Source organism: Azolla caroliniana, unplaced genomic scaffold (genome assembly GCF_043228905.1).
Source record: "Azolla caroliniana isolate FFs.n. ecotype wild unplaced genomic scaffold, voAzoCaro1.0.p SCAF_7, whole genome shotgun sequence".
Classification (NCBI taxonomy): Eukaryota; Viridiplantae; Streptophyta; class Polypodiopsida; order Salviniales; family Salviniaceae; genus Azolla; species Azolla caroliniana.
In genome coordinates, this window is record NW_028230442.1 from 5,972,549 (window position 1) to 5,999,220 (window position 26,672).

At 39.8% G+C, this 26,672-nt stretch overlaps 1 protein-coding gene across 1 annotated transcript; it reads right to left on the bottom strand.

Moving 5' to 3' along the window:
- Positions 1–16,312: 16,312 nt before the first annotated feature.
- On the bottom strand, positions 16,313–26,672 carry LOC147861701 (isoamylase 2, chloroplastic-like). Its single transcript, XM_087322364.1, has 27 exons — positions 26,525–26,672; positions 26,314–26,407; positions 26,134–26,217; positions 25,164–25,262; positions 24,675–24,767; positions 23,780–23,853; positions 23,565–23,711; positions 23,318–23,480; positions 23,086–23,187; positions 22,809–22,905; positions 22,645–22,729; positions 22,410–22,546; positions 22,234–22,303; positions 21,827–21,929; positions 21,559–21,674; positions 21,271–21,337; positions 20,977–21,177; positions 19,163–19,287; positions 18,985–19,080; positions 18,408–18,437; positions 18,239–18,302; positions 17,968–18,074; positions 17,766–17,871; positions 17,604–17,683; positions 17,399–17,530; positions 16,778–16,855; positions 16,313–16,705 (listed from the first exon to the last, which is right to left on the bottom strand). The coding sequence occupies exons 1-27, from the start codon at positions 26,563–26,565 to the stop codon at positions 16,624–16,626; spliced, it is 2,673 nt and encodes an 890-aa protein (XP_087178490.1). The 5' UTR covers positions 26,566–26,672; the 3' UTR covers positions 16,313–16,623.

Below are 26,672 nucleotides of genomic sequence, written 5' to 3' on the forward strand. Positions count from 1 at the left end.
CGTAGAGACGGGGGGATGTTCATCCTCGATTCCACTGACGGCGGCACCGCAATGTTCGCAAAGGGACAAAAATCCGAGTCGGACATCGACTTGTGGCACAAGCGGATAGGCCACGTCAACTACCAGCGGCTTCAAGATCTGCAATCGAAACAGGTAGTGTTAGGATTGCCCAAATTTAGTGGCCGAAAGGCACAAATTTGTGAAGCCTGCCAGCTCAGGAAGCAACACCGACTTCCTTTCCCCAACGAGCGAAACCGGAGCCGGAACAAGCTTGAACTTATACACTCCGATGTATGGGGGCCGGCACAAAACGTTAGTCTTGGCGGGAGCCGATATTTCATCTCCTTCATCGACGACCACACGCGGCACACGTGGATCTACCTCATTGAGAGGAAGAGCGAAGTCTTCGACTGTTTCCAGGACCTCAAAGGGTTCGTGGAAACGGAAACGGGACGGAAGATCAAGTGCCTGTGGTCGGATGGTAGGAAAGAGTACTTTTCTGGTCAATTCAACGATTATCTACAACAAATGGGAATTCGGCGCGAATTCAGTTGTAGATACACGCCAGAGCAGAACGGCGTGGCTGAGAGGAAGAATCGGTCGATTGTGGAAGCCCCACGGGCAATGCTGGAGGAGAAGAGCTTGCCCAAGTTCTACTGGGCCGAGGCGGTAAGGACTGCGGTATACATCCAGAACCGGATCGGAGACAAAGTGTCGGCGCACGAGCTATATTTCGGAACGAAGCCGAACTTGCGACCCTTGAGGGTGTTTGGTAGCATTGCGTATGTGCATGTACCGAAGGAGAAAAGGAGGAAGCTGGACGCAAAGGCCGAGAAATGCATCTTGGTCGGTTACTCGGACGAGCAGAAGGGTTATAAGTGCTATAACCCTCGCACCAAACAAGCGCGTGTCAGCCGCAATGTTGTGTTTGACGAGTCCGCGTCCTGGTACGAGCCCCCGACTCCGAACCCCGACTCCAATCCGAGCTCAGACGATGAGGTCAGAGAGGCCGAGATGCCTCCGGATGAGCCCGAAATCGAGACCCGCGAAGAGAGTCTGATTTCACTCCGTTTAAGTGGACCGAGTGGACTGATTGGACGACTGAGTCGGTACGACCAATCCGATGAAGAGCCGGCGAGTAGTGGAGACTCGGCCGTGCATTCCCCACGCAGGAAGCCGAGGAGACGGCTTACGCGCAAAGAGAAAGGGAAGAAGAAGGTGTCGGATTCCGGCACAGATAGGAATGAGTCAGACCGACGCGAGTCCGACTCTGAGGGAACCGGTGACGGGTCTTTAAAGGTGATGTCCGCGTCGACCGATAAGGCCTCGACATCGGCTAATGCTAGATTACGCCGATCTACCCGCTAGAAGAACCCTGTTTTGCGGTTCGGATACAACGAGTACATGGCGCATCATTATGCGTACATGATCCGTGTAACGGAAGTGCGTGAGCCGGAGAGCTACGCAGAAGCGGCTAAAGACGCAAATTGGTGTGCCGCGATGGAGGAAGAGATGCACGCATTGGCGGAGAACGAGACCTGGGACCTGGTTGGCGCACCAACAGGGGTAAAACCGATCGGGTGTAGGTGGGTGTACAAGGTCAAGTACAACACCGATGGCTTGGTCAACCGATACAAGGCTCGGCTAGTGGCAAAGGGCTACGAGCAGAAACACGACATCGACTACGATGAGACATTTGCACCGGTTGCGAAAATGACGACCGTCCGTGTTTTGCTCGTAGTAGCTGCGGCGAAGGGGTGGCACTTACATCAGATGGATCTAAAGAATGCGTTCCTGCAAGGTGACCTTGAGGAACAGGTGTGCATGGTACAACCCCCCGGATTTCACTCTGGAACGAACTCCTTGGCAGTATGCCGACTGAAGAAGTCCCTTTACGGACTGAAGCAAGCCCCGCGTGCCTGGAACGCGAAGATCACGCAACAACTGCGTCGGATGGGCTTTGTCACATCAAAATCGGACTCTTCCCTGTTCATTCGGAAAGGTCGACTCGGACCGGTTAGTATTTTACTATATGTTGATGACTTGGTCATCACCGGCGCCGACCTCGGTGAAATCGACCGCGTGAAGCTCCAGCTTGCGGCATCGTTCGACATGAAGGATCTGGGGGACCTTCATTACTTCCTCGGGATCGAAGTGATCCGTACCCCCGAAGGCATATTGATCAGCCAATGTCATTACGTGTTGAGTATGCTCTTCAAATTCGGGATGGCCGACTGTAAGTCCGTCTCGACTCCTCTGGACAAGACTGTCAAGCTTCGTCTCGATATGGGAAAGGTATGCGACCCGACGAGGTTTCGACAAATTGTCGGAAGCCTCATATACTTGACCATCACCCGACCCGACCTCAGTTATCCGGTCGGAGTGATCAGTCAGTTCATGGCGCGACCTACCAAGGAGCACCTTCAGTGTGCGCAACGCATACTTCGGTATGTCAACGACACTAAGGACCGGGGACTGCTATATCGGACCGGTGCAGCCGTGCAGTTAGTCGGCTACACCGATGCTGATTGGGCTGGCAACGCCGCCGATCGCCGATCCACGTCTGGATACGCGTTCTCCCTCGGGAGTGCCGCGATCGTGTGGAGCAGTAAGAAGCAGCCGACAGTTGCACTGTCGAGCACCGAAGCTGAGTACTGAGGAGCGGCTGTCGCGACATGTGAAGCCATATGGTTGAAGCGGCTACTTAAGGACCTGCAAGAGGAGGTGTCCGATCCAACGACGATCTACTGCGATAACCTCAGCAGCATCCAACTCGCGAAGAACCCCGTCTTCCACGCACAGACCAAGCACATTGAGGTGCACTACCATTTCGTCCGTGAGCGTGTCCTTTCCGGTGAAGTCGAACTTCAGTACGTTCTGACGAATCGGCAGACTGTCGACATCTTTACCAAGCCTCTTGGTATGGACAAGTTGCGGCAATTCTCAGGTGCGCTCGGATTGCGTCACCTCGACGTGCCAAACTTGAGGGGGAGAACAGTCCCGAACGATCAAGCAAGGCAGCAGTAAAGGAGCGGAGACCGCAACACCACCGAGTCGGTTGACTCGGTTGTCGAGTTCGACTTCGGATCGGCTGAAGAAGCCGAGGGCGGACCCGCGGAAAAGTTCGGAAGAGGACAGAAGGGGAGCAACCGAAGGAGAGAGACGAAGCCAACCACGCATGGGGAAGATGACGCCACCGAGGGCGAGAAGACCGAAGACGAGTTGGAGACAGCCAACTCGGACGAGAGAGAAAACCGATCGGAGGTAGCCGAGTTGGTTCGGATGTTTGATTCAGACATGTTGAATCAATCGAGGCCCAAGCGGAAGAAAAGGCAGCAGAAGAAGCGTCAACACCGCAACAACAGAAGAGCTGATGAGGGCCACATGAGCAGACAAGCCGACCGGAAGGGTCGAAGCGCGCGGAGTCGAACAGGTCGTGGAGCGCGAGCGAGGCGTGAAGCCAGGAGGAACCGGAGCTGTGAGCCCGAAGATCCCAAAGAGCCTCAAGTTGAGCTTGAGGGGGAGTGTTGAGAGACAAGCTCAACATCGGCCAAATCGGCTGAAGAAGCCGAGGACCGGATCGGTTGGGACCAATCGGTTAGGCCGAATGCGTAAACCGGTACGCAGACCGGTGCGTAAACCGGGAGGCCGTTAGGAAAGATATTCCGTGAGGAATATATTTGGGAGTTAGTGTAGGAGCTCTTAGTGAGCATTGAAGTACTGTCAGTACTTCGGTCAGTCCTTCTAGGACTTGTATAAAAGTGTTCATTGAACACACATATGTATAGAGAATGGTGAATAGAGTTTTTTGAATATAGTTCTTGTGTTTTCTCTCTATCACTCTCTCTGTCTCTCTCGCGTATATTGCATAAGCTCAAGCTCTCCATTAAACCTGAGTTTTCTTCCTTCTGTTCGGTCTTCATACTTGATTCCGCACGTTACTCTTTACAAACAAGGACCCGGAACACAAGGGATTCATAAAGAACCCAAGATTGGCCTTCCCATGAAGTTCGATGGAACGCGATCGCAGTTTAGAGGGTTCCTTAACCAGGTACGATTAGTTATTCAAATGCATCCTTCCCGATATCCCACCGATGCATCACGAGTGGGTTTAGTAGGCACTTTGTTAAGTGGCTCAGCGTTGTCATGGTTCGCTCCACTATTAGAAAAGGAATCTCCGTTACTCAACAATTTTGAAGAGTTTCTAGGTGAGTTTAAAGCATGTTTCGGAGATACTGACAGCATCAGGATCGCAATCAACAAAATCCGGCGATTACGCCAAGGTGACCGTCCAGCCTCCGCATACGCTGCAGATTTTTGCCTACTCGCCGCCGATATCCCTTGGGATGATCAAGCGTTGATGGAGCAATTCCGTTATGGTTTACGCAACGACGTCAAGGACTTACTCTTGACCTTCCCCGAAGAGCCAAAGTCCTTAACAGAAGCAATCAGTCGCGTGGTGAGATGTGACAACCGCCTCTTTGAGCGACGTTCGGAACGACAGCTACAGATGCCGAGGGCAAGATCAGAACCCACCTACGCCTCAGTGGTAGCAAGACCTTTTCCGAGGGAGTCATATAATGCGCCTTTAGCGAATACTCCGACTCCGATGGAGATTGACACTACACGTCGTCGAGGGCCATTATCCGAAGAAGAAAAGCAGCGACGCCGTACAAATTGACTATGTCTTTACTGCGGTGGACCAGGACATATCACAATAAATTGCCCCCATAGGCCAAGAAGACAGGTAAACCAAATAGTCGCTAGTTCTAATTGTACTAAACCCGAGCCTATTTCAGTAGGGATATCTGATAGTCCTAATAGTACTAATATCCTAGATCTAGCAAACAAATTTGATGTCCTTAGTTAGTTAGAAGAAGAGTTAAACGACTAAGTCCAGCCAAAATAGGAGCCGTTTGGTTGGACAGCCCTAGATCTGTGCAACCCATTAGTGGTTCCATTCCCTCTAAGCAAGTTAGTGATGTGTTCGTAGCCCAAGTAATAGTTAGTACTAAAAGTACCCCTCCAGTACATGTCCTAACACTCCTAGATTCTGGAGCTAACTCTTGCTTTATGGATAAGAAATTTGCTCAAGCTCATAAGATATCCCTAAGAAAACTCCAGTGTCCAGCCTCTGTAGTAGTCATTGATGGACGTCCCATTGCTTCCGGAAATGTCATAGAAGAGTCAGAGCCCATTAATATTGTCCTAGATAACTTAACATGTGTAGTATCATTTAATATTATTAGTATCCCAGAACATCCTATAGTTTTAGGATTACCGTGGTTCGAGTTACATAACCCAGACATAGATTGGAGAACAAGAGAAATCTAGTGTCGACAAACCCAAGGGTCAACTCAGAAGATGGCAACCATTTCGTTACGTCAGTTGCATAAAGAAGGGCGCAAGGAGGAAATGTTCCTCTTTGCAATATCAGTAAACCCCTCCAGCACCACTAAAGAAGAATCCACCGTTCAACTTCCCGAGAAGAATCGTCATTACACCGATGTGTTCGATAAAGTACAAGCCAACACACTTCCTCATCAATGACCGTACGATTGCCCCATCGATTTACAACCGGGACCGATCTACAATTTGTCACCAACTGAGCTGGAAGTCCTTCGGGCCTATATAGAGGAGAATTTGGAAAATGGTTTCATTCGGCATTCGAAATCTCGAGCCGGCGCACCCATTTTCTTCGTCAAGAAAAAAGATGGATCGCTTCGTCTCGTTGTAGATTACCGTGGCTTGAATAAGGTTACAATCAGGAATAGGTATGCTCTTCCCCTTATCTCAAGTCTTTTAGAACGAATCAATGGTGCCAGGTTCTTCACGAAGATCGACTTACGGGGAGCATATAACCTCGTACGGATCCCACCAGGAGACGAATGGAAGACCGCGTTTCGCACCAGATATGGGCACTTCGAGTATATGGTCATGCCGTTCGGCCTCACTAATGCGCCGACAGTCTTCCAGCACATGGCTAATGATATATTCCGAGATCTATTGGATGATTGTTTGATCATCTATTTGGATGATCTACTGGTTTATTCAAAGACCCAAGAAGAACATGATTCTCATGTACTATTAGTACTAAAACGATTTCGAGAACATGGTCTGTATGCAAAGCTGGAAAAATGTAGTTTCGGTTGCAACCAAGTGGAATTTCTCGGCTACATCATTTCGTCAGAAGGCATCTCCATGGACCCAGCTAAGGTCAAAACGGTGGTGGAATGGCAGACTCCGCGTTTGGTGCGGGATGTGCAATGCTTCTTAATAGGCTTTGCTAATTTTTACCGGAAGTTCATACAAGATTACTCAAAGATCGTTCTACCTCTCACACAACTTACCAGGAAGGGACAACCGTTCATCTGGTCTGAAGAAACGGACATGGCTTTCGAGAGTCTTAAAAAGGCATTTACATCGGCTCCAATTCTAGCTCATGTCGATCCGGAAAAACCATTCATTATCGAAGCTGACACATGCATTGGGGAGCATTCTGTCACAACAGGGGAATGATGAGAAGCTACATCCTGTGGCTTTTCACTCACGCAAGTTTGACGCCGCCGAAATCAACTACGAAATTCATGATAAGGAGCTATTGGCAATAGTGGATTCTTTTATGCAATGGAGGCATTTTCTGGAGGGATCCTCTCATCCAGTCACTGTATTTAGTGACCAAAAGAATCTTGCCTACTTTCAGGATGCTCGTGTGTTGAATCGACGTCAAGCTCGGTGGGCCCACTTCCTCACGCGTTTCGACTTCAAAATTACATATCGTCCGGAGAGGCACCAAGGGAAGGCAGATGCCTTATCACGACGTTCGTATCTAGCACCCCGTCCCGGCGAGCCAGCTTTCGATAACCAAAAACAAGTCATCTTGGGACCGGCACGACTACAAGCAACACAGATCTTTGACATGCCTATGGATTCCCGCGTTATCGATACCATACGTGAAGACTTGAAGACAGATGCGTTCGCCCAAGCTATACTAGCACAAATTGATCCCTCTGGAGCGTCGTGTTCACAGTCGCAACCACCAGGTACGGACTATCGGCAATTCAAATACCATGATGGATTAGTCTTCTTTAAAGAACTTTTGTATGTTCCTAATGGTTCTTGCCGCCTTCGAGTAGTACAAAACTGTCATGACACATATACAGCTGGGCATTTTGGTAGTACTAAAACATTACATTTAGTACAACGAACATTCTGGTGGCCCTGTATGCGACAATTTGTCGAGGATTTTGTTCGGACTTGTGATACATGATGCAGAGCGAAAATGCCAAGGCATCATCCATATGGTTTATTAGAACCATTACCAATTCCAAGCAAGCCGTGGCAATCCATTGCTCTAGACTTCATCATAGATCTTCCAGTCTCTAAGGGGTTCAATGCGATTCTAACGGTGGTCGATCGATATACGAAGATGGCTCATTTCTTGCCATGTACTAAGGAGATCTCCAGTGAAGACACTGCCGAAATTGTCATGCGTGAAGTATGTCGGCATCATGGACTTCCCGATAGTATCATCAACGACCGTGGACCCCAGTTCGTGTCAAAATTCTGGAAGCACCTTTTTAACATGCTCAAGGTCACTTGTAACCTCTCCTCTCGCTACCACCCACAAACCGACGGCCAAGCTGAACGAACAAATCAAACGCTGGAGCAGTATCTGCGATGCTTTCTCAGCTATCATCAAGATGACTGGGCAGATATTCTCCACTTCGCCGAATTTGCCTATAACAACTCTATCCACGCATCCACTAAAGTTACGCCATTTTATGCTTATACGGGATGTCACCCCCGGTGGAGTGTACTTGAAACCCCAGGGGTGTCCACAAATCCGTGCGCGGAGGATCATTTGGAGTAGTTACGCAAGATACAAGCGGATTTATCTACTCATCTCCAGCAAGCTCAACAAACACACAAGGTCTACGCTGTCGTGAAGTACGAAAGCTTCACATTAAAAGTCTACAATAAGATAAATACGTAACTAAAATAACATTTGATAATGTTTTATATAATATTAACAACACATATGATAATATTATATATATGTAAAGAAAAATAATATATATATATATATAGATAAATATATTATATTACACGAACAAGAGAGGACTTGAACCAATAACCCCACCCTATGACTCTCAAATCTTACCATTTACTCTATACTAGTAATATACATAAAATAAAGCATACTTTATATATACTTTATATTTACATAAAGGATTTGCTTCATGATATAAAAATAAAGTTGTATGTTGTATTCAATAGCATTTTGAGACTCGAACCCACAACCTCATACACCAAAGTTGACACACCTACCATTAGGATAGGCCCTTTCTCTTTAAGATTATGTTTTCATGTTTATTGTTATTGCATATATTGTTTCATACATAAAAGCTCAAATGAGCGAGATGTTTATCATGCATCACAGGTAATGCATGAACGCCAAATGGCGATCATGCATCACATGCATTTCATGCACTACATGCATGATTTGTACCCTCCAATGCATCATATGCATGGGGGCACCTATTTAAATGGTGAAAGAGAAGATCAAAGGGGAGATATGTATGAGATATCAATCAAATTATGTATTACATAAGAGATACCATAAAATAGAGAAAGAGAGGAAGAAGTTCAAGAGAAAGGTGGAGCTCTAGCTTGGCGGTCGTGGTGGTCAACTCTCAACAAGAGGGAGGCGGTTCGAGCCTTATCTTCATTAAAATATTGAAGTGAAGATTGTAGTGGTCTACGATCAAGAAAGAGAAGAGCGATTACCTTGCAAGACAAAGTTCGGAGGTTCAACGACGTGAACAACCACTTTTGTAACTCTTTCATCAAATAATTATAAATCTCTTTTATTGCTTCAAATATCATTCTATATCCTAACTTGTCATATCTTGTTGATCACTATTTATCTATCTCTACTCTTTCGTCTCTTCCGTCCATAATCCCAGTGATTCCTTCCTCACTTTCACGATATCTTTTGTCTACGCAACGCTACGCTTCTAGGCGAGCCACGCCACGACAACGCGGATCGTCATCGACTTCCATCCAGTTTTAATATTGGAGATCGGGTGTGGCTGCTACGACGACACATCAAGACTACTCGTTCATGTGAGAAGTTAGATTATCGGCGATTAGGTCCTTTCCGTATTATTGGACAGATTAATGATGTCGCTTTTCGTCTCGATCTACCTCCTCAACTTCGGATACATCCGGTGTTTCATAGTTCTCTCCTCGAACCCTACCACGAGAGCACCATCCTAGGACGTCTTATCCAACCTCCACCCCCGATTGAGCTTGAAGATGGGCCGGAGTACGAGGTTGCCGCCATCCTTGATTTCAAGATTGTTCACAACAAGCTCTACTATCTAGTCGATTGGCTAGGCTATAGCCCCAGCGAACGTACTTGGGAACCGATCGAGAATGTGACCAATGCTCGTGCTCTTCTTGAAGACTTCCATCGTCAATATCCACACAAACCAGGTCCTCAATCCAAGACGACTCGTGACACTCGTCGTTTTAAAGGGGGGATAGTGTCATGATATGGCAAGACTCGAACCCATGACCTTAGGTTATATGGGTCGAGCTCTTGACCATTAGATCATCTATTGTAATACGTTATTTTCATTTACATTTTATTATAGGAAATAAGTGTATATTCCAGATTTCTCTGGAACATTCTAGAAGCTTCAGGATTACTCCTAAAAACACTATAAAAGAGGGCACTAGGCATTATATTGAACCAAATTGGTTCAACGCCAGTCGTAAGCCTTTTAGCCACCATTGTATATTTTCTTCATATAATACATATCTTTCTTATCATCACTCACTCTCTCTCTCTCTCTCTCTCTCTCTCTCTCTCTTTCTCTCCGTCTCGCTCACTTCTTCCTTCTCTCGAAGAAGTTCCACACCTCTCATAGTACTAATCCTTCGTTTAGTACTAATTCCTTCTGTGTCTCAGTACTGTTCCTGACAGAGATAGAGTATGAGTACCACTTTACATGCAAGTGTCCAATTTACGCTGAGATAAGGGCAAAATACCGAGACATACTTAGTTCCTCTCCCACCCTCCCCAAACTATTAGATACTTTAGATATAAAGAAATTAGGCAGATATATCCTTGAACTAAAACAACACACAGAGAATAAGCTACAAAATGTTGACAATAATGTTTCTAATGTTCGCCAACATGTAACAAATAAAGTTTTTCAGGGACAAGGGGAGACAACGAATGTTGTCACACTTGCACCACTCGGCCTCTTCCTTGATGAAACAGAAAACCAAAGAAGAACCAAACACCCTCGGATGATGGGTTTCAAAGCAACTCGACGTGGTGTAGAAGCAATTAAAAAAATAAGGGGAACCTACGCTACACTACCTAGAAGCCATGGCTGGGGCACTCTCTACACCGGGACCACGGGTCACACCCACACCGAAACCCTTTGACCTCCCACTTCTTTTTGAGAGGCTTGGGTGGAAATGAAATTAGGCTTCGTGCAAAGTCATTTCCTTTATCGAATGTGTATAGTGTTACACCATACCATGTTTTGTACAATACTAGAACTCTTTTATCTTAAGTTCTATTTTTATTTTATTTTATTTGTTTTGATGATTGGATAAACACCCCATTTTGTTGTACACCAATTGTCTCATGGGCCAAATTTGGACTTAGAAGACATTAATATATCTTTCTTTCTTTCTTTCTTTCTATATCTGTAAAGAATCAGATATGATTCTTGTGCAACGGAAGAGATGTGTGTTATGTGTATGTGTGAGAGGAAAGAGAGGAGAGAAGAGAAAGCATAAGATAGATTAGATAGAATGGAAAATAGAATACTCAAGAAGAAGGTGTATATTCACAAGGAGAATATGAGATACAAATATGTAGGATTACAAGGAGCCACAACCGACTTAGTATTAACTATGAGGAGGGTGCTTTATATAGAGTCACCCCCTCTCTTCATTAACTTACAACAACCACTCTCTCTCTTGGGGAATGTGAAGACTCATAGTCATGGGGAATATGTAACTCATTAGTTATGTGTCATAAAATATGATTCTATATTTTATGACACATAGTTAATGTGTAGAGAGTAGTGGTGTGACTCTTGACCTTTGAGTAATCATGGATTCTAAAAAGGCGTGTTCACATGTTGCACTATGTTGAGCTTGATTCTCAACAATATCGTTTTACTGTAATTAGTTTACCCTAGGGGTAAGTTATTATACTACTAGCATTACATATTAGGTTCGAAACCCAATTTTCTCACCTCTCTATTACTCCATAGATATCTCTTATTTCACTAGATGCCACTGAGGAATGTAGGGGTTGAACCCATGATCTCTCTCTCTCTCTCTCTCTCTCTCTCTCTCTCTCTCTCTCTCTCTCTATCCTTAATGACTTAATGAGCTCAAAGACACACTTAATTACCGACTTAATTCATTAAACTAAAAAACCAACAAAATTAACCACCAAGGTATTGAAAAGTTGAAAAATTGAAGAGGAAAGCTTGACACAATAGATTTGTTCAGAAGATTTTTATCATGGATCAACATCTATTACATTATTGATTACATTAATCTTGCAATCAAATTCTTACCCTATTAAGCTTAGATGCATTCTTTTCTATGAGTTTTTTTTTTTTGGTTGAGACCGTTATATCTTTGGAATTGCTAATTTGGGGGAATTTACCACACATCTAGTTTGAAAAGAATTTAGATGGGCAGAGAATGAGAAGGGTGCACATGTCGCATGCCAACTCAAATATTTGCCTCCATATCTTTCTCTTGTTCATTGCCCTTATGTAATTGGAAATAATTTCTCCTTGTATGAGTTCCATTTTATGCAAATCTATTTGTACTTGAGGGTTTGTTTATATATGTAATTGTTTTCCCTACTAGTTTCACTTTGTATTCGGTTCCTTTTCCTTATGTATTAGAAACTAATCTTTCCTTGTATGATTTTTTTTATTCAAAAGTATTGGTAACCAAGGTTTTATATAACCATTTTTCCTACTACCTTTCATTGAGTTTCTTTTTCCAAATGTAGTTGAAATTTACCTTCTCCATTTGATTCAAATCTATTTGTAGTGATAGGTTTATATAGCCTCAATCCTTATTATTTCCACCTTGTATTGAGATACTTTAATGAGTTGTGTCATTTAAGTCACGGTTTTATGTCACCAAGTGTATGATTTGATATCCTATTCTCCCCTTGAAGTCTATTTGCATTGGTAGCCAAACAAGTCCATGTTGGTGTACCTATAATGGCATACCCTACAAACTTGTCAAGGCCTCAAGTGTATTCTTTAGCTAACCCTAAATTACGTTGTGCAATGGAAGAACTTCATGGTGGAATTGTTGACTTAGCACTAGAATCTAATGTCAAATGCAAGGGACGATACATTGCCAATGACAAATTGTTGAGGTGAAGTGACAACACTTATTCATCCCCAGTGTCAAATCACTAGCAATGAAGTGTTTCTCACAATCTCTAGCAATGAGAGCTCATTTGGTATGAGCACAACCATAAATTTTCTGACATTCCTAGTGATGAGCACATGCCAATACATTGGAAAGTCAACCATTCCATGATAAACTTTTCGCCAAAAAGAATGTAAAACAAACTTGAACCAATTTCCTTGGTTGATATATTCACACTCGTCAATTAAGAGAAAGGAATGCACATATGTTGAAAGCTAATTCAAGAGATTTTTTTTGCCAAATCTACAAAACGATCACTAACACAATTATCCGCATGTATAAAGGGTCATGCATTAGACAAATAATTGGACAAAAGCTTTGTGAAATCCATCCTACGGGAAGTTTTCAAGTTCTCTTATTCCTTGTTGTTTGAGTTGTTTTAAGTTATGTAGATTTCACCTTCCAATTTCATCATGACAAGGTGGAAAGATGTTCTCTTGAAACAAAAACACCAAAGATCACGCAAAGGCATTCTAATACCATGGAAGTGTTAGATGCAAAGTAGCAATATGAAATTGAAAAAAGAAAGAATAATATTGTTACTAGAGGTATGCAAGAGAATTAAACAAAGAATGCATTATCTCTTAGAGAGAATATTACGAAATTCTTTGAAGATGACTTTGTTATGCAAGATGTTGTGGTATATGCCACGCATAGGGTTGGCAAAAGGAAACTAGAGGGAAACTCATCTCGAACTATTGTTTGTACAATCCTAGATGAATGTAAAAGTGCTATCATTCTAGATCTTAATAAGGTGTACTTAAAGGGACAAGTTTCTTTGTACAGAGGATAGAACTCCACAAGAGCAAGAATGTAGGAGGCAAACATATGCATCTAGGAAAGCAAATCCAAATGCATAGCAAGCAACGACCTATGGAACAATAAATACTTCAAGAAAGTAATGTTTTGGAATTGTAGAGGATATCCATGGAATAAGGGTTTAGGACTCAATGATGTAGCTCAAGGTATAGATATTATATTTTTGGCTGAAACATGGGACCATGAGGCAAAACATATACCTACGATAGACGGTTACCTCATAAAATCAACATGGCCTCACTCCAAAGGTAATATTGGGTGTGTTGATATACCATGTATCTACCATGAGAGCTTATATAATTCTATCAAAGTATGCAAATATGATGACTATAAGAGATACATATGGATAGGGGTTAATTTGGGGAAAGAGAAGCTCTACATAGTTGCATGTTACATTCCTCACAAAGACTCAAACTACTATGGTAGGTTTGGGTTAGATTCTGATGATCCTTTTACAGAATTATGCCATGATATACTTTCATTTGAGAAGCTTGGTAAAGTGTTAATTATGGGAGACTCCAATGTAAGAGTTGGAAAATTCCAAAATGTGGAGACATTGGAAGAAGATATAGTAGAAAGTTGTTTATTGCATGACTCAGAGGATTGTGTCATGTTAGATTATGGAAAACTTTTGATACATATGCTTAATTGCACAAACTTGATTATCTTAAATGGTATAAAGGCATTCCCCTTGACAAATGTACTCACATGTTTACCATCCTTGGGTGGGGTTTATTACGCATTAATGTCGGCATGTAATCTATCCTTGGTGAATGTGTTTAAAGTTGGTTCTCTATATCCGGACTCATACCACAAGCCATCGTACTTAGAGCTTGGAATTCCACATTTCATCAATCGATGTCATGGAGTGAAAGAGGAAAAGAGATGTATTATCTGACCTTGCTACAAAAAAGCTAAGATGTATGCAAATGAAGTGGAGAACCATTTGTTAATTTTTTCTATAAGCAGCGATGTTAAAGAAAATTGGCAACATTTGAAGGATATCATCCTTAAGTTTGGATATCAATACTTGAAGAGGCCTGTTGGTGGGCATAAGATGTCTAGTTTTCCTTGTAATTCTTGGTTTGATGATGAATGTAAGATGTATCTCAAATGGTTTCGGTCTATAGAAGGGGAAAATGAAAGGATTGTTGCATGGCACATATATAAGAAGGTCGTGTGGAGAAAGAAAAGAATATATCATTTCCAAATGCAAAAGATGAAAAAGAAAAACTTGATGATGAATGTATGATGTATCTCAAATGGTTTCAGTCTACAGAAGGGGCAAATGAAAAGATTGTTGCATGGCACATATATAAGAAGTAGTGAGGAGAAAGAAAAGAAGATATAATTTCCAAACACAAAAGATGAAAAAGAAAAACTTGGTTAAGCTCAAACCAAAATTAGCATGGGGACAACTCAAGGGTAAGAAAGAAGATGTAAAAGGTCACATTACAAATGGAGACATGCTAGAATATGTACAAAGGCTATATATGCATGAAGGTGTGGCTCCTATGGTTGAGAACATTGAAACACCATGCAATACATGTATATTGCTGATGTCAATAAGGGAATAAAGAAGATGGCGAGTGGGAAAACAACAAATGTAACCGTCATTTCAAGTGAGCTTTTAAAATGGACAAGGCCACATACTTGTCATTGGATAAATGACAATTATAGAGCAACTATAAAATAAGGCTTTCCAAATGATTGGCTTATGAATTGGATTAAACCAATATGTAAAGCCAGAGATAAAAATCAAGTATCAAATTATCATACAATAATGGTGAGCTTAACTATTGCTAAATTATATAGCACTATTATGAAGCAAAAGATAAGCACATGGGCTGAAAGTACAAGCAAAAGAGCACTCCACCGTGGACCATTTGGTCACATTGAGAGTAATCACAGAAGAGAGTCGACTACAAGGAAAAACATTATTGAGATATCAAGCTCAATAGATTTAGATATTTTGTCAATTACGTAACTTAGTAGTTACATAAATAGAATCTAGTTAGTGTGTTGACCTTAAAGCCTTAAATAGGATTCTGTACTTGAGTGGGATACATTCTAGATCCTCCACTCACATGTTCATTTAATATAGAACTTATATATTTGTACCTATATTCTCCTCACACATGTGCACTCTTGCACATGAGATCTATATATACCTCATTGTGGGTACTTTTGTAACTTGATGATACTTATTAATATAGAGAGCTTGGTTATTTAATTAGACTCTTGTTAATCATCCCCCATCTTGTCTTATTGTTCATAAGTGTTCTTTCTCTCTTCCTCACATACTCACACATATCACATAATCTTCCGCTACTTAATCACATATGTGATTAACTACTGACATAATTAGATAATAATTAACCCTTAATTAATTACCTAATTATTAATAAACTGTTTATTGTACTTGCCTTTCTCTTGAACATTCCACCATTTCATTCCAAAAGTTCCACAAGTATTTAATTATGGGATGGATGAACGACAAATATGTTAAACCAATTAGGGGATGCAAATTCCCAACTCTTGATAAAAATGTGAAATTTGCATGAGTCTATTGATGAAATAAACATATGGGAATAGAGTATACATTGTGGGAATTCAAATTTTTATCGTCCATAAAGAGGCCAAATTTGACCTATGGGACTAGAGTATACATTGTGGGATTGTTCCTTTCTATTGATAAAATAAACATTAGAAAGGAACATCTGTATATAAAAGCAATATGATAATATGTTACATCAATTTGGGGGCATTCAATGCTTCTTCTCTTGCAACCTTATTCACCACTTCTTCTAATTTATCAATACATAAGCCAAAGAGTGTGGGTGATAGTGGACATCCTTGCTCGACTCCCATGTTACTTAAAAAGTGCTTTCTAATTACTCAACACAAATTTGGCACAACCATGATTGCTAGAAACAACAAAAGAGGCAATGCAGAATAAAAGAACAGAAAGAAAGATGAAAACTAGAGTATGTGCCAGCAAAAAGTTGTGGATTTTAAGATTTTGTTCTGTTTCACATTTGGAACTAGAAAATAGGAAAATGTGCCAGCAAATATGCTTCATCATCATATACAATGGCACACTTGTAATCTTCTTCTATCATGCATTCGAATCACATGTGCCTTATTGTAAGTCTATTGCCTATACAGCTCATTTTTGAGAAACCTTTAACCAAGGAAGAATGAACTATACATAATCTCATGCCATATTTTCCTGTTCACAAGCTAATCCATAAAATTTACTCAACCATCGTACCCTAATTTCCCCTCATTAAACGTGCACTTTCAGGTCTCTTCTTCATTTCCATTAGCAATCTGAGCTTCTAATAGTATAGAACTGTGGGCTTCAACTTGATATGTACTATATCTGCCATGAAACGCCCATTACAATTGTCACCCAATTATAAATTCAAAACTATCTTCAAGAAAAATCACAGACCTTGATTCTGCATTCACAAGAACTCCACTCTCCTGGAAGAACTGTGGATAAGGTAGACTAGTATCTGCAATTCGGTACCTAATATAAACAGAAACACTGCAAATTAATATCACATTGTTTTAAAAAAAGCACGGGGTAAATTGTACTTGCAGTCCATGAAACTTCTCTCAGCATGCCATTTACATGTCATAGCTACCAAAATGCCACCACTTTTTGCATTGCTCCTATTTACATGGTAGTTGTTCAAACGATTTTCAAAGTCATTTACACATTTCATGATTCTTAAGGGTTTGAGAACATTAATGCCCTAATCATAGCAACAAAAGAATTCCATTATTTTGTAAGTTTTAGGCAATCCAATGTTGTTTTCTGTGTTCAAAACTAGGGGAGCTGTTCTAATGTTGCAAATGTTGTTAGTGCTACTACGTTACTCATGTTTTCCAGTTCTACCATGGTAACCTCTCTTCCATTGTTGCAAACTGATTTCTCTCAAATGTTAAAGAATGTCGCCATTATTCCTGTGACATGTCACTGTCTCGTACAATTGATGGGTTTTCATGTTAGAAAAAGTCTCTCAGGTGCAAATAGCTGAATTTTAATGAGATAAAAAAGAGTTCTCACCACTTCATGCCTGGAGGAGATTCAGGAAGGGACACCAAAGCTACAGTCTCCCCTGAATTGAACCCCACATAAATGTCTCCTACACCATCTTTACTAGCAATCTCGGAGCGAATGCTCACTCCAATGTATGTGCTATGAGCAAAAGAGAATATGTGATATTCCACAACCAATCATCATTGAAAAGTATTGATAATAGCATCATTACCTCTCTTCATCATCCCAATCAGGTTGATTGGCTGAAAGTCCATACCACTGAATGTTCTCTAGCTTGATAAATGTTTTTTGCTACATGAAGTACGATTATCAAACAACTTTTTATCCAAACACAAGCACCCAATCAAAATTATGTAAAAAGATGGATAAATACCTGAAAGAGATCATGGCGTCGGGATCGGAAGGCTGATAAAGACCTAATGAGATGACTGATTTGTCTTCCAAAGTCCAGATTCAGTGCATCCCAATTGAACAACTTCCTAAATGTACCATATGCAGCAAGCCCATAAATCAATAATAACTCTAAAAACACATAAGTATGCGCTTATTGAATTTAGATCAAGTTTTTTTTTTACCTCTTATGTATCGAGACTGAACCACCTTTAGAGACACCATACTCATCACCCATGTTTAAAACAGGGATCCCTTGAGACAGAAAAAGACACATCAAAAAATTCCGAACCTACATATAAAGCACATGGATCTATTTAAAGGAAAAGAATTATAATCCATAATACTTCAATTTTATAATTATAATTTTTGTGTGAGCTAGGATATTTAAAATCCAAGTCTAAAAGAAATCAACCTTCAAACAGAATTTAAATGATGATTCCATACACTACAAACCTGTTTTAGACGGATATTCAAGACTACTTGATTTAAAGTGGGCCCTTCTTCACCACAATTCCAACTGCAAAATAATACAGCACTTTCTGTTAATAGGTTACCAAGCCCTAGATCACAAACAATGACAATTAATAATGCATATATCAAGTGAAGGTGATTTCGTACAAACCTCCTTTCATTTTGATTCTTGACATTTTCACTGTGGATCAAGTAATTTAAGTCAAACTTTATCCTCTCTCTCTCTCTTTCTCTCTCTCAGCCTGCCTTGTTATATTAAGATAACATATAGTGCAACCAATGCAGAGGGCCTGAATTGATATCCAGCTGTTTCAAAACTAGCAGTCAAAACTGCTGCATCCATTATAAAAGTATCAGGCCAAGGAAGAGAGGAAAAGGCTTGAGATAGAGTAAACTAGGTGAAAGAATCTAAAGCTTCACAAGGCCTACCTGTGAGAAGAGTAATTGGATTAAGTGGCATATACTGGAATTTAGAAAAAAATAAATGAAATGGTTTCTCCTATTCACATTAAATCTATAATAACAGCATCATCTTTACAACAACTATTTTCTGTAATGTTTTTTGTTTTTCGATGTTGATTATTTTTGCTAGCCATATTTTGAAATGGTTGACATTTTCAAGATTTTACATTCTTTATAGACTAAAAAGGAATAAAAATGGTCATACAAGAAATTCATGTTAAGGATATAAGGCAATATTGCTGACTCTCTTCGTCATGGAAGAATACCTGTAGCTAACTAGATCCACCAGTGTCAAACTATATGGACTGGTAATATGATTGAAAGAGAAACTAGGTCCTCTTCCATCTGCCATGATATCACCACTACAAATAGTAAAACGTAATATGTTTAAATGCCATCATTCCATTGCTCATATGATAAAAAGAACAATAAATTGAAATATACCTGCCACACAATCTTGTCGCAAAGTTGCTAAGCAGCCCCTTATCACATCTTAGAAACTGACGAACATCATCACGATACTTATTATTCCACAGACACCATCTTTTCCAATGTGGAAATCTCAGTTCCTGGTTAATGCAAATTTTAATGTATGTTGCAGATGCCAAAGTGCGTCACCGTAGAGATGATGTAAATTTTATCTAGATCCATGTGAAGAGATCAATCAAAACCTACTCCTTAGGGACATAGATAATCATATACATTATGCAGAAATAAAGAAAGATATAATGAGAGAAAATCTTAAAATGTTGTCTCATCTTTGAGAACAAACCAAAATAAATGTAACTAGATTCATATGCCTAAGGTACATGATATTCTCATTATCTAAGCACTTCATATTCTAAGCTTAGATCTGCCTTTGGAAGATCTCCAACATGGGTTGATCCAAGATGAAGAGATCTCTTAAGTGATGAAAAACCTCTAGCGTCAAGTAATAATGGCCTTGATTTGTTAGGGTGACAGGGTCATGGTTCAGATGGACATGACCTACATGCACCACAAATTGCTCTTGTTGTGGCTACCCAATGAGCTCCCATCATGGGACTTTGAGAAGGCCTTCCTCGAGGGTACCAAGAAGAGATTAGCTTCTCCTCCACCTGGAATACAGGTTTTTTACGCTTTATTCTTGAGCCCACGCCCACAACATGATGTTACTACCTACGTGAAATGGGAGACGGTGAGCTTTTCTGTATATCAACTGTGTAGCAAGGTTGAGCCATCTCACTTTTGTTGATTTTTTTTTTTGCGTAGGAGAATATTTCTTTCCCACAAGCATGAGACATTGGCATTAGAGGATTTTGCATGGCTACTCACAAGAAGACCTTCATAAATGGGATAATTAGATTCTAGGAGACTCTCAACATTTTGTGGCATGCCTCCTAGAGTAGCAAAATCTTGAAAGGCGAATTCTAGATTACAGCTGAAAACACACACTCAACTACATGCTATTAGCAGTAACTAAATACAGACACGTGCCCATGAAGCTACAAAAATATAATCAATGTGATGCTTCATTAATCGGGTAAAAGAAAAAAGAGTTCCAATTAAGAGGTGATGAAGCATATGTAGAAAGAAAGAAAAATTATGTATTGTCTCGAAAGAGGCCAAAATGGCCTATGGTACCTGAACTATTACAATCATAATATCTCATCAAAACTCTGTGAATCAAACTATAAACTACAATATTATTTTAAAGTAAATGAAAAAGCTACTCTGTAATAGTTGAATAACTCTGTTCCATCAAAAGATCGTGAAGGGAGATCCAAATGTGGGTGATGATGGATTGGATCTGCTTTGAAAATCTCTTTAGCTAGCTTACGAGTCACACCTCAACCTCGTTTGGTATTACCAATTCCTGTAATAGAGGAACTTGATAATGGCATAGTGGTTTAAAGGCTTGGAGGACTGACAAATTCTGTGACACCTCTGTGTAGAGCCCATTATCTGTTATTGTAGTCGTAATTCTCAGTATCTGCAGAACTCTAATAGGAATAGAGAGTTGGATGACAACAGAGAGAGCAAGATATGAAGGGGAGTAGAGTATATAAAGGACATATTTGAGGATTAAGATGGAGTTCAATGTTTGGTTGCATTTAGTTCTTCTGCCTTTAAGCAGATTCTCACTAGAAACAGAAATGTTGTCTTTTAAACGCATTCTCTGGAATGTGGATGTCTGCACTATGTTGTTAACCATCCTAACTTATGAGGAAAAGATGTTTTCTCAAACGATGGCAGTAGATACACAAACTAACCCATACCTTGGTAACACTTGTAAAGGGAGAAGTAAGATCCGCAAAAAGTTTGCAGCTTGAAAGAACTGGATCAAATGATATTTCCTCTACAAGCAGTGGTCTGCTCAATTCCTCACCGTGAGGGCCTTTTGTTAGTGCCGACGCATTCACAAAACAAAATCCATCAACGTGATACTCCATTACCCAATGTCGAAGGCTATCTAATATCTGTTGTAGAACGAGGAAAGGTAAAGACATCAGTTTCTCAAATTGCAATCTTTTTCACATATATCTGACATGCTCAGGTATTAATCTGCAAACCAGGGTTTGCACAACAGGATGATTACAGTTGAAGCAGTTGGTGGTTCCCTGTTCAGATGCTGCAAACCTGAAAGGACATACCCTTTTAACTTAGGTTACAGAAATTGAGCTGAATTTAAATGAAATTAAGAATTATACATCATAGAGAAAACCATCACAAAACAAATAATTGGCGAAAACACATAAAGAAATAATACACCCCATATTATATACATTTGCATTCATTTACGTATGAACTTCACTCCACATATAGCAGATAACAAGTAAATAGGTGAAAGATGCACTAACCTTCCATTCGTATCTAATATATAGTATGTTGCATTATCAATCCCACGGAAGGATATGGTCTCAGGGGCTTCATCATTATTCTCACAAGTATGGGTAAATATTACATCAAGAATAACCTGTCTCCAGAGTTAAAAACAAAACATCCCACCAAATAAAAGAAAGAAATTATCTTCTGAATTGGATTCTGATCGTCTGAGAAAGAATAGTGATAAATTGATTAAAAGCCCAAGGCAAATAGTCTGGACTAAACTACATTTTTTATAAATACCTCAATGCCATTCTTATGGAGTTCTTTAACTGCTTCCTTCAGGGACATGCTAGATGAAAAACTGGTTCGCAAAGGCCCATGGATATCCATTGGTACAAAAAAGCTGGAAATTTGCGGCAAAATACAGTTTTCAAAAATGCTATTCAATATTCAGTTTACTAGACAAGCAAATTTACTGCTGTTATTCATAATTTTAAGCCACATGCAAGAAAAATGAGTGCAAACATGATTGAAAATAACCAGCACAACAAAGAGTAGACTCCAAAACATTAGAATTTCTGAAACAGGATTTGAAAACTGAATGAAGGTGTAGAACAAAAAAACTTAGACAATTTATTCAATGATCTGAAAAACCTTATGTGAAACATGGAGCTTTCATATTTATACACGACCTGAACTCAACATACCTGAATGGGTAATAAGGGCCCTGTTTTGGCTCAAAAGAGAATATTGGCTGCAGAATAACAGTATTCACACCTAGCAATGAATCAACAATTACATAATAACCAAAATTTGGTAGACATATTACATATATTTCCAATTACTTATAGGAGATACAAGCCACCACAATAGGTCAACCTACCTAATGATTTGAAATGTTGAACTTTTTCACTTAGACCCTGAAACGTTCCCAATAGACTTTCTTCCAGACCACTAGATTTATCTGCTGTAAAACCAGTGACATCAACTCGGTACGCAACAACTTCTTCTAGGGGGATGCTGAAATTTGTATAGTACACAATTCAGCAATGGCCTTAATTTAAATCATTCATATAACTACCTAAATTGCCCAGAATTCGAAGTATTTAATGACATACCTTGGAGGGATATCATCATCCCAATCAAAATATATCTCGTTTTTTGGCAATAAACCCAATACTTTGGCAGGGCAAGGAAGGTTATCTACAAGAAAAGATAATAAACAGATGTCATAATCAATCTCATGTTGCAGCTGAAGAGTCCACCAAGATCTGTCACTTGCCTTGTCCAGGTAGGAATGTGGCCACAGCTTTTGCATATGGATCAACAAGAATCCTTCGTGGATGAAATCGAGATCCTTTCTCCCATGAACTATCACCCTGAAATAAATTATAATTGTAGCAATACTAAATATAAAATACATTCAATAATCAAGCAGTACAATCTCTTGCACCAACATTGGTGTAATTGATCTACTAAAATTTTAACTTACATTTATGAAGAAACTTTCTGAATTTACAAACTATCAAAAATATTAGTATTGAGGGTTGCATGCTTACATTGCAACGATATCCATAACGATCAAACATTTCAATTTCATCCACCTCTATGTGCCATGTATTCCCCGTTTTATTGATGGAGCTCTGCAATTGTAGTTCCACCTGAATTAAGAACAGATTGCTCTATTTACATTTCTCATATATTAAATTTTGAATAAATTTCTAGATTCCTTCCAACTATGTCAACGCTTTTTAATACTTTTCCAAATCTTTCATGATATAAAAAACTTACTGAAGGCTGAATACTCCCAGGATTGTACAAACATAAGGACACATCTGTAGCAGATTTTGAGAAAATTGCAAAATTTATAGATCCATTACTTCGCAACACAGTTCCCAAAGGGTTTGGCTGTCCTCTTCCACAACCCACTGGGAAAACAAAATCTGTTGCATTCCTGTAATAATTTGGTCATGAATAAGGTCTGATATAATACACATTAATGCATATGAAGACATCAACCAACAGCATTTTGAATAACCTTCCCCATGTGCCTTCGGGAGAAGAACTTGATCCTTGAGAAAGTGAGAAGCCAATGTAAAGAGGAGCTAATTTTGATTGCAGATCAAAAGTTAGCGTGTATACGCCTGATTTGGTTTTCTTAAATGCATTCTGAAATGATTCACCTCTGCAGGAAAGAAAAACGTTTAAACACTATTTAAACTATAGACATAGAAATCCATCTAATTGTCTTACATGACTGAGGTGTCTGGAGGTATATCCTGCAAATCAAAGACATTGCAGCCACTAGACTGTGACTGAAAGGACATCTATATCAGAAGAAAAGAAACGAAAATTAAGAGTTCTAAACAAAATGTGAACACCTTAAAACTGTTCACGTACAAAATCAGCAAGTAATATACTTTGCATTCAGATGTAATCACAGATTTCCCGTAATTAATATAATGTTTTTAAAGGGATTGAATATTGTTGTAACAATTAGCATAATATCTATGATTTTTATATGCATTATGAATTCACAATTTCAGATTTTGGATTGCTGAGATTGTATATAATTCAAATGAGTCTAAAGTATTGGTGAGCCATTTGAATTATATACAATCTCAGCAATCCAAAAGCTGAAATTGTGAATTCATAATGCATATAAATTCATTTGAATCTATGGTTTTTATATGTACTATGAATTCACAATTTCAGCTTTTGGATTGCTGCCAAAGTCTCAGGAAGTATTGGTTCTATTGGACATTCTCTGAAGTTTTTTATTTAAGATTGAATGCCACTTCTGTGTTTCAGTGTTCTGGTAACTGATGCACACTAGTTTCAATTGTTCCATTGTCATGATTATTGCTGCATTCTTAAAATATCATCATGCATATGGGCAGATTGGTACATGTTATTTCATCATTTTAAATATTATAATATTCATCACCTTTCCCCTTCTAGAAGATACTACAAACCCCATAAACAGATATCAGCATTCAGTTGGTAGCATAATATTTCATATTCCATTAAATGATGTCCACAGGACATATATATTGTACATCTACTTTACTCATTTTTCAGATGTTATTGAGTTAACTTTATTTTCTTTATGGAACAGGAAGTGATCAACTCAATCAAATTTGCTTACCCAATGCATGTACAAAGTTCCCCTTTCATGCAGGGGGGAGATTGTTATGCATACGTTGTAGCAGTTGAGACCTTTAGTCACTGTTACTAGTATCTGCAGATAATTGATAAAGTACTGGTTATAATGTAAAAAATTGTGAATGTTATCATATTAACAGCTTTGGCGGTATTGTGCATCAAAAGATGGAACTGCAGTACATTTTAATTTTTGGCCAAAAATAGAAATATTGTAACAAGGTTTGGTATTTTAATAATTATTTACAGTCCATTACCCACACTCACTGCACTTTCAGTTTGGCTCATTTGATGTGATCTTCAAGGTCTTTGTGACTGTTCAAACTTAGCACATAATGACATGCAATGATCCTATTCGAGGACCCATAAATCAACAGTAATATAGTAAAAAACAGGTTACATTCCACGTTTCAAGTTCTAGAAGAATGCCTTTATAGATGATAAGACGTTATAGATGGGAATGAAACAACATTACCTCATCACCATCCTCTTCATAGAATCGGTACTTTTTACTTGTTCTATCAATTACTCTAAGTGGAGCTTCTCTCTGTTTAGTACCTGTATTTTGAACATCCTGACAAGCAAACAAGAGGTGGTAAGACTTCCAGAAGATCCCAATAAAATGTTCATGTGCTAAAAAGCATCCTTCGGGAACCATAAGACAGAAGCATTGCACCTTAGCACATCCTCAAGAAGTATTCTCTCTGATATAGAAACTGTGGCCAACTAAGGAAGCCTCTTTCAAGAATAAAAATGTCTTTAAAAAAAGAAACACTGAAAGAATGAAAGAAAGTAAGATTCTTCATGGCTAGACAACAGAATGGATCCCTCTTCTGCAGAGATGCTAAGCCATTGTAACATGAGAGTAATTTAAGTGGAGTGGTATGATAAATGAGCTGTGCCCAAATATGTCCATGTGAGTGCCAAAACAATGGTAAAGGTTTGAGCACCATTTATTGGCATGCGTACATACATGAATCCATATATGAGTACATACATACATATATGCATTATACATGCCTGCATCAATCCATTCATCTATACCTATCGAGTGGAGAAAAGCTACATACGTACATTGTGAATATTTATCCATCAATATTTATTATGAATGGAAAAGCTACATACTTCACATAGACAGTACTATTGAATTTGAGGCATAAATTACAGAATTAATTATGCCTAATCTCTTGGGTTTTTCTTGGCATCCACGACATGACATAGGCATAAATACATGCAAGCATAGATATGAAAAAAGGAAGTAAAAACTACATACTATTGAATTTGAGGAAAAGCTACATACTTCACATAGACAATACTATTGAATTTGAGGCATAAATTACATAATTAATTATGCCTAATCTCTTGGGTTTTTCTTGGCATCCACGACATGATATAGGCATGCATACATGCAAGCATAGATATGAAAAAAGGAAGTAAAAACGTACAATGATAGACTCTGATGATGCCGAAGCATGTGCACATGTAATACGCTGAGGATGTAACCGAGAGGTGGCACATTGTGCAGGAACCTATATGATCACCACGGTTAAATTGTCAGTGACGACCCTGGTAGCAATTGAATACAGGAAGGAAATCGATATGAATCAGTGCAAAGGAACCACAACCGTCTGATCCAAAGTCTGGAGATGGAGACTGCAGAGTTTCGATGCAATACATCTCTTGTGTCGTCTATCCACTCTAACCTGAGCCGGCCAGCATCTAAAATTACATGAACAAAAGAAGAAAAAAAACACAAAAGTTACGAATACACACACATGTATATGAATCAGCTAGCAATGGTGCACTTTGATGAGGAGGAGGAGGAGATGGAGGAACCTGTTCAAGTTGCAGCAGCAAAGAAGAGCCACGTCCACCATCGCTAATGATGGTGATGCTCCGATCCTCTGTAGTTTCCAGAGATTAGCCTGACATGAACCCTGTCTTCTTCATCATCATCATCATCATTGGCACCATGGGCATGGGG